General features: G+C 39.6%; 2 protein-coding genes across 2 annotated transcripts in view; both read left to right on the forward strand.

The window, feature by feature from the left end:
- Positions 1-7,189, forward strand: part of LOC107724266 (microtubule-actin cross-linking factor 1-like) — a 98,768-nt gene extending 91,579 nt beyond the window's left edge. Inside the window, exons 88-91 of the mRNA XM_016533108.1 lie at positions 1,291-1,560; positions 3,494-3,607; positions 4,045-4,150; positions 5,454-7,189. Coding sequence (XP_016388594.1) covers positions 1,291-1,560; positions 3,494-3,607; positions 4,045-4,150; positions 5,454-5,692 — 729 coding nt within the window. The 3' untranslated portion in view covers positions 5,693-7,189. The remainder of the gene's footprint in view (positions 1-1,290; positions 1,561-3,493; positions 3,608-4,044; positions 4,151-5,453) is intronic.
- Positions 7,190-9,476: 2,287 nt separating this feature from the next.
- LOC107724317 (bone morphogenetic protein 8A-like) lies at positions 9,477-19,241 on the forward strand. Its single transcript, XM_016533190.1, has 7 exons — positions 9,477-10,041; positions 16,780-16,972; positions 17,170-17,318; positions 18,065-18,256; positions 18,351-18,430; positions 18,701-18,811; positions 18,916-19,241. The coding sequence occupies exons 1-7, from the start codon at positions 9,546-9,548 to the stop codon at positions 19,063-19,065; spliced, it is 1,371 nt and encodes a 456-aa protein (XP_016388676.1). The 5' UTR covers positions 9,477-9,545; the 3' UTR covers positions 19,066-19,241.
- Positions 19,242-20,116: the final 875 nt, after the last annotated feature.

Raw genomic sequence — 20,116 nt, forward strand, 5'->3', positions numbered from 1 at the left:
AGTATATATTTTGAAAATATTTGCATGTATATACATTTATATATTTATATTATTATATTTCGTATTCTATATAAATATATTTAATATATGAACATATTTTTCTTAAATATATACATGCATGTGTTTGTATTTATACATAATAAATATACACAGTACACACTCATATATTTTGTAAACAAAAACTTTTATTTTGGATGCGATTAATCACGATTAATCGTTTGACAGCACTAATATATATATATATATATGTGTGTGTGTGTGTATACATAACCTAATAAAAAGTAATAATCAATTATTGATAATTTGCTATAAAAATTATACATTTTATAATGTGCCTTTGACATTTGTTTTTTTTATTTATAATTTTTTTTTTATCTTCAGTACTTAAGCATATTTTTATTTTAGTACTTAAACTTAAGCGTGCTATTAATGTAACGTTAATGTTTTCATCTAATATTTAATGTGTATATATAGCTTTATTTCAGTTAACAAAAAATAGTTTGTTTTAGTGTCAGTTAATAATGCACCAATGCTAGAAACACTCTACATTTATATAACTTGGTTGAAAACATTGATGAACAGCAGCATTTAATGAAATATTTTGCTATAAAACAGTAGACATAAAATGTTATGTAGGGACTTTGCACAATAAATTATTCAAACGATTGTCTAAAACGAATCCCACTTAGTTTAAGTGAGCGTTTGTTGCATTTTGACCATCTGTAAGGCTACATTCTGTGTCCTACTGTAACGCTACTGAAAACTGTAACTGAAGTGTCTGTGCATTTAGTTAGTTACTCCCCAACACTGATGTCTTGAGGGCATAACAGAGAACTTCTGACCACAGCTACTGCTGCCATTGTGCACAGCCCTTCCTCTCTTTCTTTCTCTCTCTCCCTCCCTTTCTCTCTCTCAGCTGGCTGCTCCGGTCTGTGTGTTGTGCAAAGGCTGCTGCATTGGGTATCTGTTATTGAGAATGCTCCGTGGAGGCTTGCGTTGGTTTTCAGTGTTTGCTAAAAGCATTATCAGGCATGACCCTCAGGTGTCTGTCGACGCTGTTTATGCGTGTGCACACTTTTACGTGGTGGGCTGAGGGAAGCTGTGCTTTTGTTTTGTTTTTTAGTGAGTTCTTGTTTTGAAGATGCTTGCTCTGACTCACTTCACTGTTAACCCCCTGCATCGTGTCCACCACGTGCACTGACCGCTTTTAAAGTGGGTAAACGATCCCTCTGTCTGCATTGAGTCAAAGCAGTGGGCCGGAGCCACATTAGCGCACTGCTCTCCGCCTGATCATCGTCCCTTATGGCCAAGCAGCTAATCTCATTTCTCCTCCTTTCATCTTCTGCAGCTCGTGGACGTACCAACCTGGAGCTTCGAGAAAAGTTCATTCTTCCAGAGGGAGCTACGCAGGGTCTGGCGGCCTTCCGGTCCCGGGGTCGGCGATCCAAACCTTCGTCGCGCACGGCTTCGCCCACCCGTTCATCTTCATCCGCGTCGCACAGCGCCCACAGCTGCGCCTCTCTACCCTCCGCACCCACAACACCCACAGCCTCCTCAAGGGTGAGTGTCACCATATTACACTCCACAAGGAAATAACCCATACTTACTGTTTGTTGTGGGAGCATGCTTATACACTAATATCTTCATGAAAAATTTGAAGGTTAAATCAGCCTCAACAGTTTTCGTGTCATATCAAATGTTTGGGGGTCTTTTTTTGGAAAGACCATAATACTTTTATTTAGCAAGGATGCATTTATTTGATCAAAAGTAACAGTAAATACTTTAGCTTTTCCATCACAGGAATAAATTACATTTTAAAATATATTCAAACAGAAAACAGTTATTTTAAACTGTAATAATATTTCACAATATTATTGTTCTTATTGTATTTTTGATCAAATATATGCAGCCTTGGTGAGCACCTTTAAAAACCATCAAAATCTTACTAACCCCAAACTTTTGAACTCTAGTGTACATTTAATCAATTTATCTAGATCTTGATTATGTAGATATATCTACAGTTGTGCTTGTTTACAAGCATTTGTATAGACACCATTTGCAGAATTGGTAATGATGTTTAGCATTATACAAAAACAAGGGATAAAATCTTATATAATCTACTGCACTGAAGATGTTGACGCATAAGAGATCTTTGCATATATATATATATGCAGTACCAAATATGAGACAAAATCTAATAGTAATGAGAGCGATCTAGCAGACGAGCATAACTGATGTTTCTCTTGCAAAAGCTTTGGTAATAAATGTCCTTTGTCACATAACGCATAACATCATACTTCATATCTGAATGTTCATCATGGTCCCTTGTCTACATCTGTACGTTACAAAGTATTACGAATATTTAAATATGTGTAATTGCATGTGTTTTATGTTTTCATCTAAAGTTTAAACATTAAAAAGATATATCTTAAGAAAATATTCCCATAAGCTTTTATAAGTTTGCTGGCATTTAATGCATTAAGTCCTATATTAAATATGAACAAAGTTTGTAATACTGGTTTAGTACGGTGCCAACCTTTTTGGATTTTTTTTTCAATACACACACACACACACACACACACTACTTTTTTTTTATTTAGCAAGGATGCATTAAATTGATCAAAGGCATGTAGAATGTTACAAAAGATTTCTGTTTCAAATAAATGCTGTTCTTTTGAACTTTCATTTAGAAAAAGTACTGAAAAAATAGCAGTTTCCACAAAAATATTAAGCAGCACAACTGTTTTATATTATAAAATAAGAAATATTTCTTGAGCACCAAATCAATATTGTAGACTGCTGAAAATTCTGCTTTCCCAGTATAGGATTAAATTACATTTTAAAATCTATTCAAATAGGAAACAGTTATTTCAAATTGTAATAATATTTCACAATATTGCTGTTTTTACTACAATTTTCATCAAATAAATGCAGCCTTGGTGAGCATTTAGAAACCTCTTTTTAAAACATTTTTTAAAAATCTTAAGAGACACCAAACTTTTGTACGGTAGTGTGTTTGTGTATATAATATATATAAAAAATTTAGTTTTTTTTTTTTTTATCATTTCCAATTACTTGGCCAGGCCGACATTTGAGTCTTGTCACTAATCCTTAAGATGTCTTGAAATCAGCAGTGTGATGTCTCCTTTTTGGTGGATGGTTTCTCTGTCTCTGATTGTGGTGTTTGTTTACATTGTTGTTTTGGGATCAGGACATGGTCACTACTGTCTCTGCATGTCAAAATCACATTGTCATCTGTGAGATTTTTATTTGTTCTTTGTCTTTTTGTCCCTCTCCCCTCCCTTGCTTGGAAAATGTGCCTTCCTCCATCCTTCCTCCCTATTTGTGCTCATCTCCACCTACAAAAACACTATGCTCTGCCATGCTGCATCGCCACCCTCCACTTTACTCTTTTTCCGATTATCCTGGCTTCTTCCTACTGCTTTTTTGCTACTCCACTCTTCCACGTCCTTTCTGCTACCGCATTTCCCAGTCCTCCCAATCCCAATCTCGTGGCTATGCCAAGCCCTGGCTGGCACACAGTAAAACTCCAACACCAACCAAGTGCCAGTCCTGCCCAGAGCACAGCCAGACCCCTGGGCATGAGGTAACACACTGCCCCCTCCCAGTGCCCTAGCACACTAACAGTAAAAGCTTTAAGTGTGGCCTGATCTCAACAAATGGGAAGGACCTGAGGTAGACCTACTCTGTGGCCCTTATATGTTGCTAAAGAGTGTAGACTGTTACCTTATGCAGTTTAGTCTCCAGTGTGAGAACAGACCGATGTAGCTGGCTTGAGAAACAGTTAATTTCATGTTCATCAAGGAGTTATTCTGTTAAACCTTCTTGTTATGACAGTTTTTATTCATCCAGGTCATGGTAGAGCATCTGGTAGAACATTAAAAGTAGCTGGATTTTTCCAGAAAACAAATTCCAGTTACTTTTAGCTACATTTTACCAGATTTACCCGTTAGTCTTATTATCTGTAGCTACAACAGGGAAATATGTCTGTGTGTAATAAACTTTCTCTCTTTGCTTTTATAGGGAGGCTCCACATCTAAACTGAAAAGACCAACCTTCCATTCCAGCCGTGGCTCCTTAACCGGTGAGAATGGTGGAACACCAACCGCTGCTAAACCTGGACGCTCCGGTACCAAACCCTGAACTGCTTCACTCAAGACTTTTTAAACTGATGTGAATGAATATAATCTCCATTGTTGAGAAAGCTACACTGAAACTATAACATCACAAAGTACACTGAAAATGTAACAAGCGTTTTCTGTAAAGTAGCTTTAAAACGGTATGTATTGTGAAAAGCACTATAGAAAGAAACATGAACGTAAGCGTAATTGAACGTACAAACAGACCCTTCTGGAAAACACAAAAAGCACTGTATTGAAGCTATTTAATAGGGCAATATAATTAAGTGCTGCAACCAATAAGTTTATGATTTTTACACGTTCAAGATCATCTTCACAAATAACTTTTATGAATTTTGAATCCTAAATACAATCGACAGAAGTAAAAAGCTAAATGTAGGCTATAAATGAACTATAACACAGAGGCATGACTTCATCATCACCACCACTCTTTCAATCTTTAAGATGTACAAGTTGAAAAGTTTGAGTTGTAATAGTTTGCAAGACCATGATTTTAAACAAAATGAGGCCGTAAAAGTGGACTAGCGAGTAGATGAGTTTTCCTCTTCTGGGTAATGATGAAAAATGTCCCCGACAACCTCTGTAGTCCCAGTTAGCCACTTGTTAACAACAAAAATGGGGTTTTACTGATGTATTTTATGTCATAGAATAAATATCTTCAGCTTGTGTTAACCACAGACCTAAACCAAAACCCATTCAGAAAACCCTTTGAGCCATTGGGGCAATGGAACCGGATATGTCCGGGTTTCAGGATGCATTCCTGCAGTACACTATTATAAATATATATACTTTGGCATTGTTTTTTGTCTAGCATAATGAAACAATGTAACAATTAATTTTCACAAAATTCTAAATGAATGAAACTAGAAACCACCAAAAATTTATATTAGTCAAAGACAGTGATGAACAGCAGGAGAAAGTCATTATATCAGTAAAAAAAAGAAAGAAAGAAAGAAAGAAAACCTTTAGGACAGGAACTCGAGCAAATGAGTTAATATTTTTTGTTGCTGTTTGTTTTAAACGGTTCATTGATCAATCCAAACAAGCCTATTTTCTGATATTAATAAACTTGCTCTGCTCTAAATCACAGGGCACAAAAAATGTCACATTCCACTTCTACATGTTGGATAAACTAGCCAATTACTGGTCAGTAATGGGTTAGATACAGTAGTAGTGTTGCTATTCCCAACTCTGCTAATATAAAGTTTTGATCTGGCTTTCCTTTATGTTTGTAATACACCCTGATTTGCTATATTACCGAATCTTTAAACTTGAATCATCTTCCTTCATTAGACAACAAACGCGCCCCGTCCTCAACGAGCGGCCCAGCCAGTCGAGCAGGGAGTCGCGCTGGAAGCCGAGCCAGCAGCCGAAGGGGCAGCGACGCTTCAGACACGTCTGAGCTCATGGAGACACGCTCGGCTTGCTCCGACACCTCAGACACCCCTCGCCGGCCTGGGGCCAAACCCTCCAAAATCCCCACCATCTCCAAGAAGGCCCCCAGCCCCAAAACACCAGCGGGCAAGAAATGAAGCCTCCACCCTATCAGTCTAAGTGACTGACTCTGAGGTGGTTGTGATTTAACCAGCAGGGGGAGAACACCAACACCTTCCTCTCTCCAGCGTCCAGCACAGCCGCACACTGCTACACCACCTAGATCAATACCTACCATAATGCTGCCTTATTTGTGTTCTACATCATGTCCTTAATTTGACTGACATTGCGTTTTCTTGAATGTGCGATGGAGAACATCCGGTGTGAGCAGACATATCTACACAGACACTCGGGAGGGACGTCAGTCCTGCACCAGGGGTTTTCACTATTCTTCACTATGAATATGCAACCGCCCGTCACTCTCCAAACCTCATGCATGGTTGTCACTTTGCTTGGACAGACTCGCCCTTTTCAAGTATATGCAGACCAGTCTCTAATGAGTGTCTGTGCCTCCGCAAACAAGAGGAAACAAATGAAAAACAGAGACATTTTCCTCCTGGACACTTGGGACTTTTTGGACTCATGTATGTTTGTGTGTATGTATGTGTGGTAGTTCCTGTCATGGTAAATGAACGCAGTAATACGGAGAGGAAGTGGAGGAGGATACATATCTCTAGCCTTCCCACGCCTGAAGATCCTTGAAGACTAGATTCCTCACGTCACACGTGATCCTTTTAAAGGAACTCCTATAGCGCACAGCACACGTTCACACTGACGGTCTTCTCCGCTGTGTGTCCACGCAGTCTAGTTGTGTCCTTTTGTTACAGACATCATGTTTCAGAGCTTTTCCACAGTATGCAAAAATGATTACAATTGTGAATGTTTGTTTCATGGTTAATTTATAATCCTGACATTTTGTTTCTTTTCTAGAGTAAAGAGCTGTATTTATTTGTGATTGCAGTATCATATGAACTCTTAAGAATGACGAGTATTAACACAACCGGAATCACTCTTGGTTTCGTTTTTGTACATCCGCTCCTGACGTAATGAATTTCTCCGACTGATGTTATAACTGACCAGGAAGCTTACTGATTCCAATGGTGGCCTTTTTGCCGGTGACTACACTTTAGATGACGTCAAAAGTGGCTTCCTACTTGTTCTTTCGTGACGGAAGCACCCTAAATAATGAATGATGGGGGCGGCTCGCGTAGCCCCCGTTAAAAACGGCGCTTTGAATCTTGTCTTTGACAAGCTGAAGTATATGAATACCTGAAGAAAGGTGATTTTTATTTATTTATTGTGTCATTGGGAGGGAGGTGAGGGCTGTGAAAGGATCCACCTTTTGATTATGTTACTCTTTTGACATGACTGAGAGAAACAGGGGTGCAATTGTGTAAAAGTAAAGAAGTTATGATTATAAATCCATTTTGTTCTCTTTTGTATTAAAACAATGCTTGCAGTAAAACGGTCTGGTTTTGTGTTGTCGAGTGGTGTGTGTGTGTGTGTGTGTGTGTGTGTGAGCGTGCAGGGATGCCACAGTTAACAGGAAATGGCACAGTAATTACAAGAAGTAGAGATAATGACACACCCCATTAAATCTTCAAAAGGGGACGAGGCTTTGGTGTGTGCAGAGATTTGAACACACTGTGCTTTTATAGAAGATTTACAGTCGTTCAGGAGTTCAGAAATGGCCCACGAGTGAATAGAAGCACCTTTGTTTGTGCCGTGTGTGTTGGTCACACGTAAGTAGTGTGTGTTTGTACTGGACTCTGTATGTTTGGTGGTCAGATGCAGCGGATGGGGTTTGGGAAGGGTGGCGTTCCATCATCTCCATTCTGCAGCTGTGTGTCTGTTTATATACAAATATTTAAACCCACTCACATCCTTTCCCACCAAACACCATCCACACCACTGCTGAGCTCTCATGGCATCTTACAGTCCTGCAGTGTCATTTCATTTTTATAATCAACTGAGTTAAATACACATAACCACTCACTTTTTGCATTCTTAGTGTTTTTTTTCCTATTAACACATGTCAGTAAGTCTCACTTTATATGGGTGTATTTGCGCAGTTGACAAATGGCATGTCAATGGACCTCTTTTTTATTTCAGATTTCAACAAGATTTTAGGTAAAATGGTAAAGTGGTCTATTAAGTGTACATAGGTATATAAATTATTACATATTTTTTAATATATTTTTGTCTGCATATTGTGTGTGTGTGTTTAAGAAAAGGTATAAAATGGTTTAATGGTTTTAGATTAAGCAAAATCAATTCTGTCACTGGTTCATACTGTGACCCTGGACCACAAAACCAGTCATAAGTAGCATGGGTACATTTGTAGCTATAGCCAACAATACACTATATGGGTAAAAATTATCGATTTTTCTTTTAGACTATGCCAAAATCATTAGGATAAGTAAAGATCACGTTTAAGATATTTTGTACATTTTTACTACCGTAAATATATCAAAACATAATTTTTGATTAGTAATATGCATTGCTAAGGACTTCATTTGGACCGCTTTAAAGGCGAATTTCTCAATATTTAGATTTTTTGCACCTTCAGATTCCAGATTTTCAAATAGTTGTATCTTGGTCAAATATTGTCCTATCCTAACAATATTGTCCTATCCTATCTTAATAAGCTTATTTATTCAGTTTTCAGATGATTTATAAATCTCAATTTCAAAAACAATGACTCTGGTTTTGTGGTCCAGGGTCACATTTTCACTACCTGTCTGCAGGGACCGCTTTAAGAGTTCATTTTCTATTCACACCAAGTAGAACCCACAAATTTCTCGAAATTGCCATCTTTATATCTTCAGTAAGACAGCAGTGATCTGTCACTCCTTGGCTACTGTTGAAACCTCAGAATGTAAATATAGTTTTCATATTACCATAGCCATAAGAACTCGTTTCTAGTCTGTGCAAAGGCTAGATCACATCTGAGAACATCTTTATGGCAAACCACATGATAATTGTCAGCAATTTGTGAGGTATGTGTAGAAGATGAGACGGTTTGATAGTAGATGGAGATTGAGGTGAGAAGGGTTTAGGGAAGAGAGGGCGGAGGATCCAGTCGTTGGAAACACTCCCTCTGCGTAAGTGTGTATCTTGGAGGGAAGGAGGTCACCCGTGTTCAGATTATGCCTTCAACGCAAGCAGCACACAGGCTAAGAATACCACAGCTCACTGGGATCTCGCAACTTTACAATTCGGAAAGACGTTTGGGGTCCGTAACGCTACTTTGGTGAACAAATCATACAATTTTGAAAAAGAAAATAATAATTTCAGGAGTCTTGGATATTTCCACTCATTGGATTAAATGTTCTAACTCCAATATTGATTGAGTACTGCAAGGACGTTTTGTAGCTTTTTGTTTTTCAATTAAACTTTGAGGATTTCATCAGCTTGGAGTCGCGACTCATCTTCTCAAAAGGAGCATAAGCAGGTGTTGTGTTTGATCCAGAAACCTTTGAAGAAAAAAACTTTGAAACCTAATGTTTGTGAGGCCCTGTGTTTTTATTTACTTTAGCTAAAGACTTTAATTTCACATTGTGCTTAGTCCTTCCAACTTCAAGATCACCGCTGAAGGGAGTTGAGCTTCTAGGAAGACCTGTTTGTTTTCTCTTCCAGTTTCTAGGATATTTTTTGTCGTCCATCTCCGTAAGCACACTGTAGATTATGAGAGAAGCCCTGCGGTTTGGTAAATAAAGTGACAGCATGAGGAACAACTGTCAAAAGGCGATAAACTGAGCGGCTTGTAGCAGTAAACATTGCACTCTCCCAAATAACGATGACTGCTGTGGAATCTGAATGGCTTAGACGTCTGAGTGTCATTCAGAGTTGAACTTCAAGACGGTAGTCAGACCATTCCAGAGAAGACCGACGTCGGGTAAACACCCAGAGGTTTTGGAAGGACAAATACGATCTTTATAGACCGCTGCAATGGAGCAGAGCTCTTCTGCTGCACCAATGGACAAACAAGAGTGTGTGGTTGAGTTTGTGTCCTCACACCGCAGCAGAGGGAGGAAGGAGAGCTGTGGCAGCCGAACCCGAGGCCACCAGCGACTGTTTCCTCTGCCTGTCCTCCTCCCTCTCTGCATGCTGCTGTGTGTTTGGGCTCAGGTGGAAGGAGTGGTTCATTCCAGCTTCCGCAGACTCAGTGGTCGTGAAAAGAAGGAGATGCAGAAGGAGATTTTATCCATTCTGGGTTTACCTGGCCGGCCCAGACCTCACTCGCCACTGCGGCCCCCTTCCTCCGCACCGCTCTTCATGCTGGACCTTTACCATGTCGTGTCGTCCGAGGCCGATGATGGCCCGGGTTTGGGCTTCACTCCGGAAGGGGTCAGTCACGCGGCGCTGCCCACCTTAAGCACGCACACGCCGCCCCTCGGCACAGTGGTTAGTGAGGCGGACACGGTTATGAGCTTTGTCAACCTGGGTAAGTGACAGCTGGCAAGGGTTAAACACACTTCACTTATATAGAACACATTAATTACTATACAGCGGCTCATGTGTGGACATAAACCACATTTGAAAATGTGTAAATGTCACTGTATTACATAAAGTATTAGACCAAGTATCATTTATTTTAAAGAAAGATGAGGCAATCTAAACATTTCACAATGAGAAGTTTGTTGCAATAACAAATACTTTTACAAAAAAGTGTTTTGGACACTTTCTGTTTGTCAAACTGGAACTGGAACTTAATGTCAGTGTTAATTTAATATTATTTATATACTATATTTTATTTATAGATTATTTTTATTAATATTTTGAATTAACTTTTTTTATATTTTTAATATAAAAAATGTTTTTTTTTAAATTATTTTTTATAGTTTTAGTAATTTTGTTATGTGCTTTCGTTGTTAGTTTTTGTTTTGTTTTAATATTTTGATTCTTTTTTTTTTGTTTTGTTTTAGTATTTAAAATTCAGCTTATTTTATTTCAGTTAGTTGCCAAGGCAATACTTCTATTTTTTTATTAATTTTTTTCATCTAATATTTATATTTAATTTTAGCTTTATTTCAATTAAAAATATATATTTTTAGATTTAGCTAACAGTAACAACACCGGTTTATATGAAAGCCTGTCTGCCTTATGCCACGTGAGATCAAGTTAATAAACTAAAGAAATAATAATAATAAAATAAGAAGCAAAATTACACTGTTAGATATAAAGTCACAATTAGTTGAGCATGTAGGATTTTATAGTACAATCCCTTAGAATAATCAGCACTTTGTTGACATCTTGAGTGGAGCGTAGGGGTAATCACTTCATAGGGGTCATCAGGTGGGCACCCTCCTTCCTCTGTGTTTCGTTGATAGGCCCACGACATCTCCAAAGGGCTCAACAGCAACACCTGGTGTCCCAGGTGCGCTCCCCTCTGCTTTTACCCCTCTAGGTCCTTTTGCAGCCCATTTTGGATCCTTCCTTTTTAGCCACAGCCAGTTGCTGCTTCGCTCAGCAGCCTCTGACAGCGACCTAATGGCTTGTCGTAAGGCCTGTCCTCTGACTCCCAACCCCTTCAGTAGCCTGGTTGTTGCCGTGGCTACAAAACCTCTGCACCCAAACTCTATGGGGAGCAACTGTGTTCGCCAGCTCCGTTGTACTGCTTCGGTTAATAGGTCTGAATACTTCAGCCTTTTACATTCATTTGCTTCACCAATTGCAGCCTCCCATGGCACAGTTAGTTCCACGATGAACAAGGACTTTTGTGAGGTTGAACACAGTATTAGGTCTGGCCTTAGGTTAGTTGTAATTATCTCAGGTGGAAAGCTGAGCTTCTGGTCCAGATCAACCTACATTTTCCAGTCCCAGGCAGTGTTTAGCAGGGTTGTTTCCATTTTTGTAGTAGGCTTTACTGGAAGCTGTCCTGCTCTTACGAAGTTGGTGGCTTTTGAGAATCCAGGCGTTGGAGGAGGGAGGGCATTGGTGGTGATTCTCTGGATAATTGCCAGTTGTCTCAAAACCTGATTGTGCCTCCAGATGTAACGTCCTTGGGAAAGACTGGTTTTGCAGCCGACGAGGATATGCCTTAGCGTTGCTGGGGTTTGACAGAGAGGACATGATGGATCTTCTCCAATCCATTGGTTTAGGTTCTTGTGTGTGGGGAGAACATCGTAGGTGGCTCTGATGATGAAGCTCAATCTGCTTCCTTCCATCTCCCAAAGATCCTTCCAGGTGAGTTTACATTGCTCCAGATTTTCCCAATTAGTCCACTCTCTCTGTTTGGACTGCGAGACAGCCTTTGTGCATCTCTCTGCCTCCTCTTGCTGTCGGACCTCGGCTACTATCAGTTTACTCCTCTGGGCCGATGTTGCTTTGTACCATATGGGTCAGCTTGTCCCAAGTCCAAAACCCCCTCTTCCCTGCTGCACCTGTCCTACAATGTCTCCATGCCTGAGAGCGGATTTTGCCTGCTGTATGGCCTCAGTCAGGGTCCACTTGCTCCCAGTTGCCAATCTGGGAGCAGCCGCTTGTATTATAGCATCTTGAGACTCGGTCAGGGTCATCATGTCCAGTCTCACTTTGGTGCACTTGTACTCTTCAATGAGGCTTGAGACAGGCAGTTCCAGGGCACTTTTCCCATACAGGCCGATATTGCTGAGGCATCGTGGGAGTCCAAGCCACTTCTTGATATAAGAACTGACTGTTCTCTCCAGCTTCTCAGTTTTGGTAATGGGGACCTCGTAGACTGTTAGAGGCCACATTAGACGAGGGAGCAATCCGAATTGCAGGCACCGCAGTTTCAGCTTGCCAAGAAGCAAGGTATTATTTATACTGTCAAGGCCTTTAATGGTTTCTTCCCTCAGTTGGTCACTCTGATCTGAGTCCTTGAGGCTTGCATTGTACCATCGCCCTAAGCTCTTGACTGGCATCTCCAGCACTGTTGGAATGGGCGTTTCACCGATGTGAAATCTCTGGTCTATGAGTTTCCCTCTGACAATGGATATGCTTCTAGATTTACTGGGTTTTAACTTCATACGCGCCCATGTTATGTTGGCATGAAGCTTTGCCAGTAGACGTTTGGTACATGCAATGGTTGAGGTCAGAGTGGTCATGTCATCCATGTATGCACGAATAGGAGGAAGATGCTGTCCAGACTGCAGACGTTGTCCTCCTACTACCCATTTGGAAGCTCGAATGATCAATTCCATTGCCATAGTAAAGGCTAGGGGGGAGATGGTACACCCTGCCATTATTCCCACTTCCAATGATTGCCACGATTGTATACTCTGTTGTTGTAAGGCAGAATTGCAGATCTTTGCAGTCGTTTCTGACCGGATGTGTAATGGTCATTGGCACTTGGAAGAACTCAAAGGCTGTCCATAGGAGAGAATGGGGGACGGATCCAAAAGCATTGGCCAAGTCCTGGAATAAGATATGCAGATCTCTTCCTTCCCTTTTTGCAGTCTGGATTTGATGTCATATCATACTAGTATGTTCTAAGCATCCCGAGAAGCCTGGTATACCAGCTTTCTGTATCGATGTATCAATCAAGTTGTTCTGTTTCAGGTATGTTGTCATCCTTTGAGCAACAATGCTAAAGAAGATCTTTCCTTCAACATTCAAGAGATTGATTTGTCAAAATTGGTTGATGTTCGAGGCATCCTTTTCCTTTGGGATTAGCACTCCCCCTGCTCTTAGCCACGTTTTTGGGATGGTTTGCTTTTTCCAAACCACTTTCATTTGCCTCCACAGGAACCGAAGGACCTCTGGAGCATTCCTGTACAGCCGGTATGGAACTCAGTTTGGACCGGGAGCTGAAGTTGCCCTTGCTTTTCTCACAGTTTTCTCAACCTCACTCCACCTTGGAGGGCTGTCGTTCAATTGATGTTCTGGCTGAGGAATGGGTGGCATGTCTGGTGGGATCACCCTCTGCTCATATCTCTGGCTGTCTGTGTGTGTTGCTTTCAGGTGGTCCTCCAGCTCCTTTGACACTTTAAGTGACTCACTCTTTTCCTTTGTAAAGAGAGCTTTCACAAATCTGAAGGGATCTTTGTAGAAGGATGTTCTTGTCCTCTCCTTCTTCTTGCGTCGGGTTCGGATGTTTTCTGCTCTCCACAGTCTTCCCAGGCGTTCCTCTAGATCTGCTTGCAGAAGGTTTATCCTTCTGGTGAGGATTTCTTCCAATTTTCTCAAATCTCTTCTCTCTTTGACGAGGCGCATGATTTCTTGCTGCCTTCTGGACTTGGGAGGGTTTGTCATTTCCTTCTTTCCTCTCTCTTTTGCTCAGAATCTTTCCACTCCGTATGAGTAGACCAGATTGCTCATTTTATCCAGCTTCTTCTCTGCTGTTCCTCTGAGTTCATTCAGTATCTTACTCAGGTCTGCGTTGACTGTTGTCCACTCTTTCTTCCTGCCGGACTTTGGCCACTTCACTTGAGGTCTGTAGCCTTGGATATTCTTCTCCGAAGCAAGCTGCATCTGGTTGGGTTCCAGGTTCTTAGAAGTTGTGCTCAAACTACCCTCCTCAGCCACTGGGGTACTGATGCTCGGTGGACTGTGGGTTGTGTCCTGCCACTGAGCTTACTTAGTAAATAATGATTTATTATTGTATTTACTTTTTTGTTTATTTCTTTTTTGTTTTGTTTTGAGGAGGTAACAGACTTCCATATGTCCACAGAAAAAATTACTAGAAAGTGGTTAGTTATGAGAACAAGTGTAATATAATTTGTTTGCAAAAGCCACTTGGTTTGATATTTTAACTAATACAATAGGTATGTTTACATGGACACTTTTTGCTTCCATCGGAATTAATTCATTCTGATTGACGAATCCAAACGTAGTGTTTTCATGAACGCTAAATAAAGTGATCAGGTTGATATGCGTGTTTATATGTCACAAGCTTCTGATTGGATTTAATCTTTTGACATGCGCACACTGCATGAATATAGAGTTTCCCGCTGTTGTCGCATACTGTTTTAAAAAGCACAAGTTATATTTATATACTTCGGGTCCTAATTAGGCGACGACCAGCACATGAACTGCTGTGCTGTGCTGCTTACTATATAAAGCAGTAAAAGTGCCCCTTCCCGCACCCAAAACCAGTCATCTGTTGATGAGAGTCTTAAACAAGGACTTGTGGGACGTTGTCCTGCTCCACTTCACAGACGCTGAGTGAAAGGGGAATTTTATAATAACGGGACACTCATTTATGACACTTTATTCACCAAGAAGAACAGCCCGTTCCGCGTGTCATACATCATTACGCTATTTCTATGTCACTGCGCATGCGCAGTACTTTCCAGTTTCGGTTTTCAATCCGATCAAGTGTTTACATCTCCTCTCGCTCGGATTACAAAAGGAATAATCCACCCCTTACAATCCGATCTAAATTTTAGTCGGATCTGGCCAATTCAATCCAATTGACGTGTTTACATGTGACTTTTTTATTCTGATTGTGCTTCTAGTCCTATTACGATCGGATTAGTAGGGTCCATGTAAACGCAGCTAATGACATTTTAAGTCTGCCTTCAGTGCCCTAATGTTTTTTGGGGGGCCAAGATTAATAATACATAGCACAAAAAGCCAGATTGTTATTCATTTGCAGTGCCAATTGCCAGTGATTTTGAGAGGCTGACAAGGCTTGTAGTGTGTATTGATAATACATTCTGTTCACTGAGACAGACCCACAATCACTCCATCATCTCTTCCTGTCTCAGCCCAAACACAGACGATACTTATCTGTCACGAAACAAACAACAGTTTAACATCCTATTTACAATTGCTGCTTCTCTTTCCACATCTTTCCTGCCCAACTATTATTGGTCAGTATCACCCCTTTCTCAGATGTAACTAGTGGTGTTTACTAAGGCAGGCATCACTATTATTATTGCTCATACTTGGGTTAGTGATTTAAACAAACCTGTAACCCTAATTATGAAACTTTGCTGCATAACTGTTTGTGCTACAAACATTAATGATGCCTCAAATCATGTGAAGAGGGTGTGTTATTGCTTTTGTAAGTGATTGGACACTCTTAAAAAATGGTTCCAAAGACTTTTAGTGAACTTAAATGGTCAATTTTTTACAAGTGTGAGGAACACTTCAATAGTCTAAAGAACCTTTCTCCAGTAGACTCTTGAAAATAAAGGTATGCTATGATGACGGAACCATTTTAAGTAAAAAAAAAAAAAAACTATAGTGAACAGTTCTAACAGTGGTTAAAGAACATTTGAGTAACCTGAAGAACCTTTTTCCAATAGACTCTTGAAAATATATGGTTTAAAACAGGGTCTTCACAGCAGTTCCATTTAAGAACTATTTTGGTTCTCCAAAGAATCTTTCAGTTCTTAAAAGAACCATTTTACTTGGCTTAAAGAGCATTTAAAAAATGTAAAGAACTTTTTCCACTACATAAAAAAACGTTTGTACATTCGCTCTTAAAAATAAAGGTTCAAAAAGGGGAGTTATACAACAATTACATAGACGAACCATTATTGGCTCCCCAAAGAAATTTTCAGTGATCAGTTCTTAAATTATCTCATTTTTTTAACTCTAAAGAACCTTAAAGTTTCTAAAGTTTCCATAGATGATAAATGTTCCTCATGGAACCATAGATGCCAATTAAGAACCTTTATTTTCAAGAATGGACTTTTTTTCACACGACAGACATATTGCAAATCACTCACAACACATGTTGTTTATGAGTTTATGATGTTCTTCAAAAAACGTAAAAGTCAAGTTCTTTCTCCTGCTTGTTGTCTTTAATATAGTGTTTTCCTTTTCTTTGTGCTTTTCTAAATGTAAATCTTGATTATTGTGGATCTACAAAGGCAAGTCCAGATCACACAGGTCATGTGATGTTGTAGTGGGCACACAGCTGTGGGGAATTACAGGCCCCACTGAAAGGCAGAAAAAAGATGAGATGAAGTGGATGAAAATACTGTTGGGCACTCCTCTAAAAATACAGCACTGGACTGTAATTAGTGGTGGTGCGCTTAGCTACAGCAGCTCCACAACGCCTCTAATTACCCCACTGCAGAGCCCCAGCCGTGGGTGTCAGTCCGATCTGCCGAGCTCCACCAGAACAAATGTTCCATTTTTTGTTTCCCCTTCTTCTCCTGCCAATCAGTCCTCCAACATGTCTTCTTCATCTTAAGTGTCTTCACACATACGCTCTGTGGTAGTTTTTTTTTTAAATTCTCTCTCTGGCCTCTGTCTCTGACCACAGTGGAGCAGGAGAAGGATCTGCTGCAGCCTCGGCCGTACTGGAAGGAGTTCCGCTTCGATCTCACTCCGCTTCCTCAGGGAGAGACGGTCACTGCTGCTGAGTTTCGCATCTATAAAACTCTTACCGTGGGTTGGCGTGCAAACCGCACCCTCCATATCTCTGTCTATGAAATCCAGAGGGAGAAAAGACACAGGTCACAGTCATACATGATCATTTATACATATTTGTAGTACTGAATCTGATTCAGGAAACTAAGATGTCATTTGATTTGAGTGTTTAGGAAACATAAATCATTGACATGAAATTGGTAGTTCTTCGTTCATCAATGTCCCTGAGATCCATTGTCGGTCATTATAATGGAAATGACATTAAGATCTTGTGGTTTGACAGGGAGCCTGAGCTGGTGTTGCTGGACATGCAGTCTGTGCCTGCGGGTCAAGAGGGCTGGCTGGCATTTGATGTGACTTCTGCGAGCAATCGCTGGCTTCTCCACCCTCGGAGCAACTTGGGCATCCGCCTTTATGTGGAAACTGAAGAGGGTGAGCTATTCCTTATGCACAGCATGGAGGTTAAATAACTCTGAAAGCAGTCTAACATCATTGCATGTTGCTTCTCACTTCAGGTTTGACACCATGTGACACCACAAAAATAATAATAATAATAATAATTATTATTATTATTAAAATAGTTACAAAAATAAAGTAAAATATGATATATAATCTTTTGGTTTTTTTTATTTTATTTTTAATATTTAATATATAAAATAAAAAATATTATTAATATATTAATAAATAAACTTTTTTGGTCTTGACTCCAAAAAAACATTTGTCCTTTTGCCTTAGTTGCTCAACCCAACTTGATTTAACATGGATGGAGTTTTTAATGTTTTTCAATTTCAGTTCTATTCGTGCTTTTAAATTCAATTGCTCATTGTAGCCTTACTCTAGCTTAAACAGTAGAGCATGGCGCTAACAACCCCAAAAGCGTCTGCCTAATGCATTAAAAAAGTTAAATGTTTACAATCATTAAATATATTGCTAAATATTTTCCCACAACTCCTACTACAAATCTTGTTTTATCTTTAGACCAAGTCTCACAAAAGTTACTGAAGGAGTTTTTGATTTTTGCAATCAACTGGTATTGAATTCTGCTATAACAAGCAACACATTTTTGGTCTAAATTTATGAAAAACAGGCTGTATCTTGGCAATGCTTTGACCTATTGAAGCAAAACACATTCAGTGTCATGGGTCAAATGGTAAAATGCTGAAATCTTGTTTTCACAGACCGGTCGTTGTCAGCCGCATGGGTGGGTCTGGTGGGTCGGCGTGGGCCGCGCTCTAAACAGCCTTTCATGGTGACGTTCTTCAGAGCCAGTCAAGCCCCTTGCCGCCCACCTCGTGCTCTGAGACACAACAATCCACGCAAGAAAAAACCCAAGTATGACCTGCCACACCCAAACAGACCCGGCATATTTGGTGAGCCACAATAAGCGGTTTAAGAGGCAGATTGTGTTTAAAGGAGCATATGAAATGATTTGTTTTTGAGCTATGTTCATCTCACTTGTTCCAGACCAAAATCATGCCAGCAGTGGACGCCAGGCCTGTAAGAAACATGAACTCTATGTCAGCTTCAGCGACCTTGGCTGGAAAGTGAGACATCCTGGCTTTTATACATTTACGCATTCAAACAAGAAGTTAACAATAAGTCACTTACATTTTAGACACAATATTAAAAGTTGATCTGAATATTTTTGCTCTGCCACCGGAAAAGTTCTAAAACAGTGAACAGTGTTTTTAAACAAATCAATTGAGTGAATGATTCAGTGATTAACTTATCGCCACACATACAGACAGGAAAGTCTCTGTGCTGTTAGAGTGTTTAAATATTTAATTGATAAAATTTAAAAAATTTTCTTTCAGGACTGGGTTTTGGCCCCTACAGGTTATTCTGCGTATTATTGTGATGGGGAATGTGATTATCCTCTGGGCTCTTGTATGAATGCCACAAACCACGCCATGATCCAGCTACTGGTGTGTAATCTCTACTTTTGATATTTCTGTATGTGATTTTCTAAACTGCATTGCTAGGAGACGTCTTCAAAATGAACTAATTGTTAAACCGACTCCTCTGGCAGGTTCACCTTTTAAGACCAGATGAAGTGCCCAAAGCCTGCTGCGCTCCAACTAAACTCAGTCCCATCTCTGTGCTCTTCTATGATGACAACAACAATGTTATTCTCAAGAAACATCGAAATATGGTGGTCAAGAACTGTGGTTGTCTATAACCTCTTGTACATTCAAGTTTTAAATCCGAAACAAATGTAAATGTATTATAATACTCAGAGGCACCATTTGTAATATACAGTGATTAAAAATGTATTTAGCCAAATTTGAGCGTTCTTACCTGTCCCAAATGATTGACAAATGATAGTTATTGAAGTGTCATGATGGTTTATCAGCATATTTGTCACAATTTTATTGTGAGTGGATTTAGGATTGGAATCCATCCCATAATAATAAAAAATACATATTTTGCCTAGCTGTCTTACATTTAAACTGTCCAAATTCTTTATTTGTGGAATGTTATGTTTCACACAGTTGCATTGCTTTGACTTTCAAATAATTTTTTCTTGCATCTACAACTGGTAAAATGCTTTTAAAAGAACTTTAAAAAGACCACCCTAATTCAGTCTGAGTAGGCTGCACACATGGACAAAATCATTTCAGTAGCATTCAGTAGTTTGGCGCTAATTTAGTTCACCCAAATGAAAACAATGCCATCATTTACTCACCCTCATACTTCCAAACCTGTATGAGTTTCTTTTTTTCCGTTGAGTACAATAGAAGATATTTTTAAGAATTTCCAGTGTAGCTTATGGGGAACAAAATACTCTGTAAATCAGTGGCTACAGTCAAGGGTTTAGTTATCCACATTCTTCAAAATAGCTTCTTCTGTGTTCAGCAGAAGAAAGAAATTTATACAGGTTTGGAACAATGAGTAAATGATAAGATAATTTTTATTTTGGGTTAACTACCCTTTTAAGAAATACGTTTTTGAAATGATTTCTGAGAAAATCCTCACGTTCATTGGCTGCGGCCTCTGCAGATACGCAAGTAGCATTGTGTAGTTTGGTGATGCCAAAAGCGAAAATTACATAAGGTAACAGCTTATTAAAGTGCTTTACCAACAGAGACAAGGGGGCAATCAGTACATGTACGGCCGAAGAAGCAGACAATGTTTGAAACCAGAAAACAAAGACAAATAAGAAGTAAACTTCGGTATAGCGTTCACAATGTGTGAAGATTTGCTGACGGAGAACATCTTAAATAGTGGTG

Source organism: Sinocyclocheilus rhinocerous, unplaced genomic scaffold (genome assembly GCF_001515625.1).
Source record: "Sinocyclocheilus rhinocerous isolate Xijiao unplaced genomic scaffold, SAMN03320098_v1.1 scaffold574, whole genome shotgun sequence".
In the NCBI taxonomy this organism is placed as follows: domain Eukaryota; kingdom Metazoa; phylum Chordata; class Actinopteri; order Cypriniformes; family Cyprinidae; genus Sinocyclocheilus; species Sinocyclocheilus rhinocerous.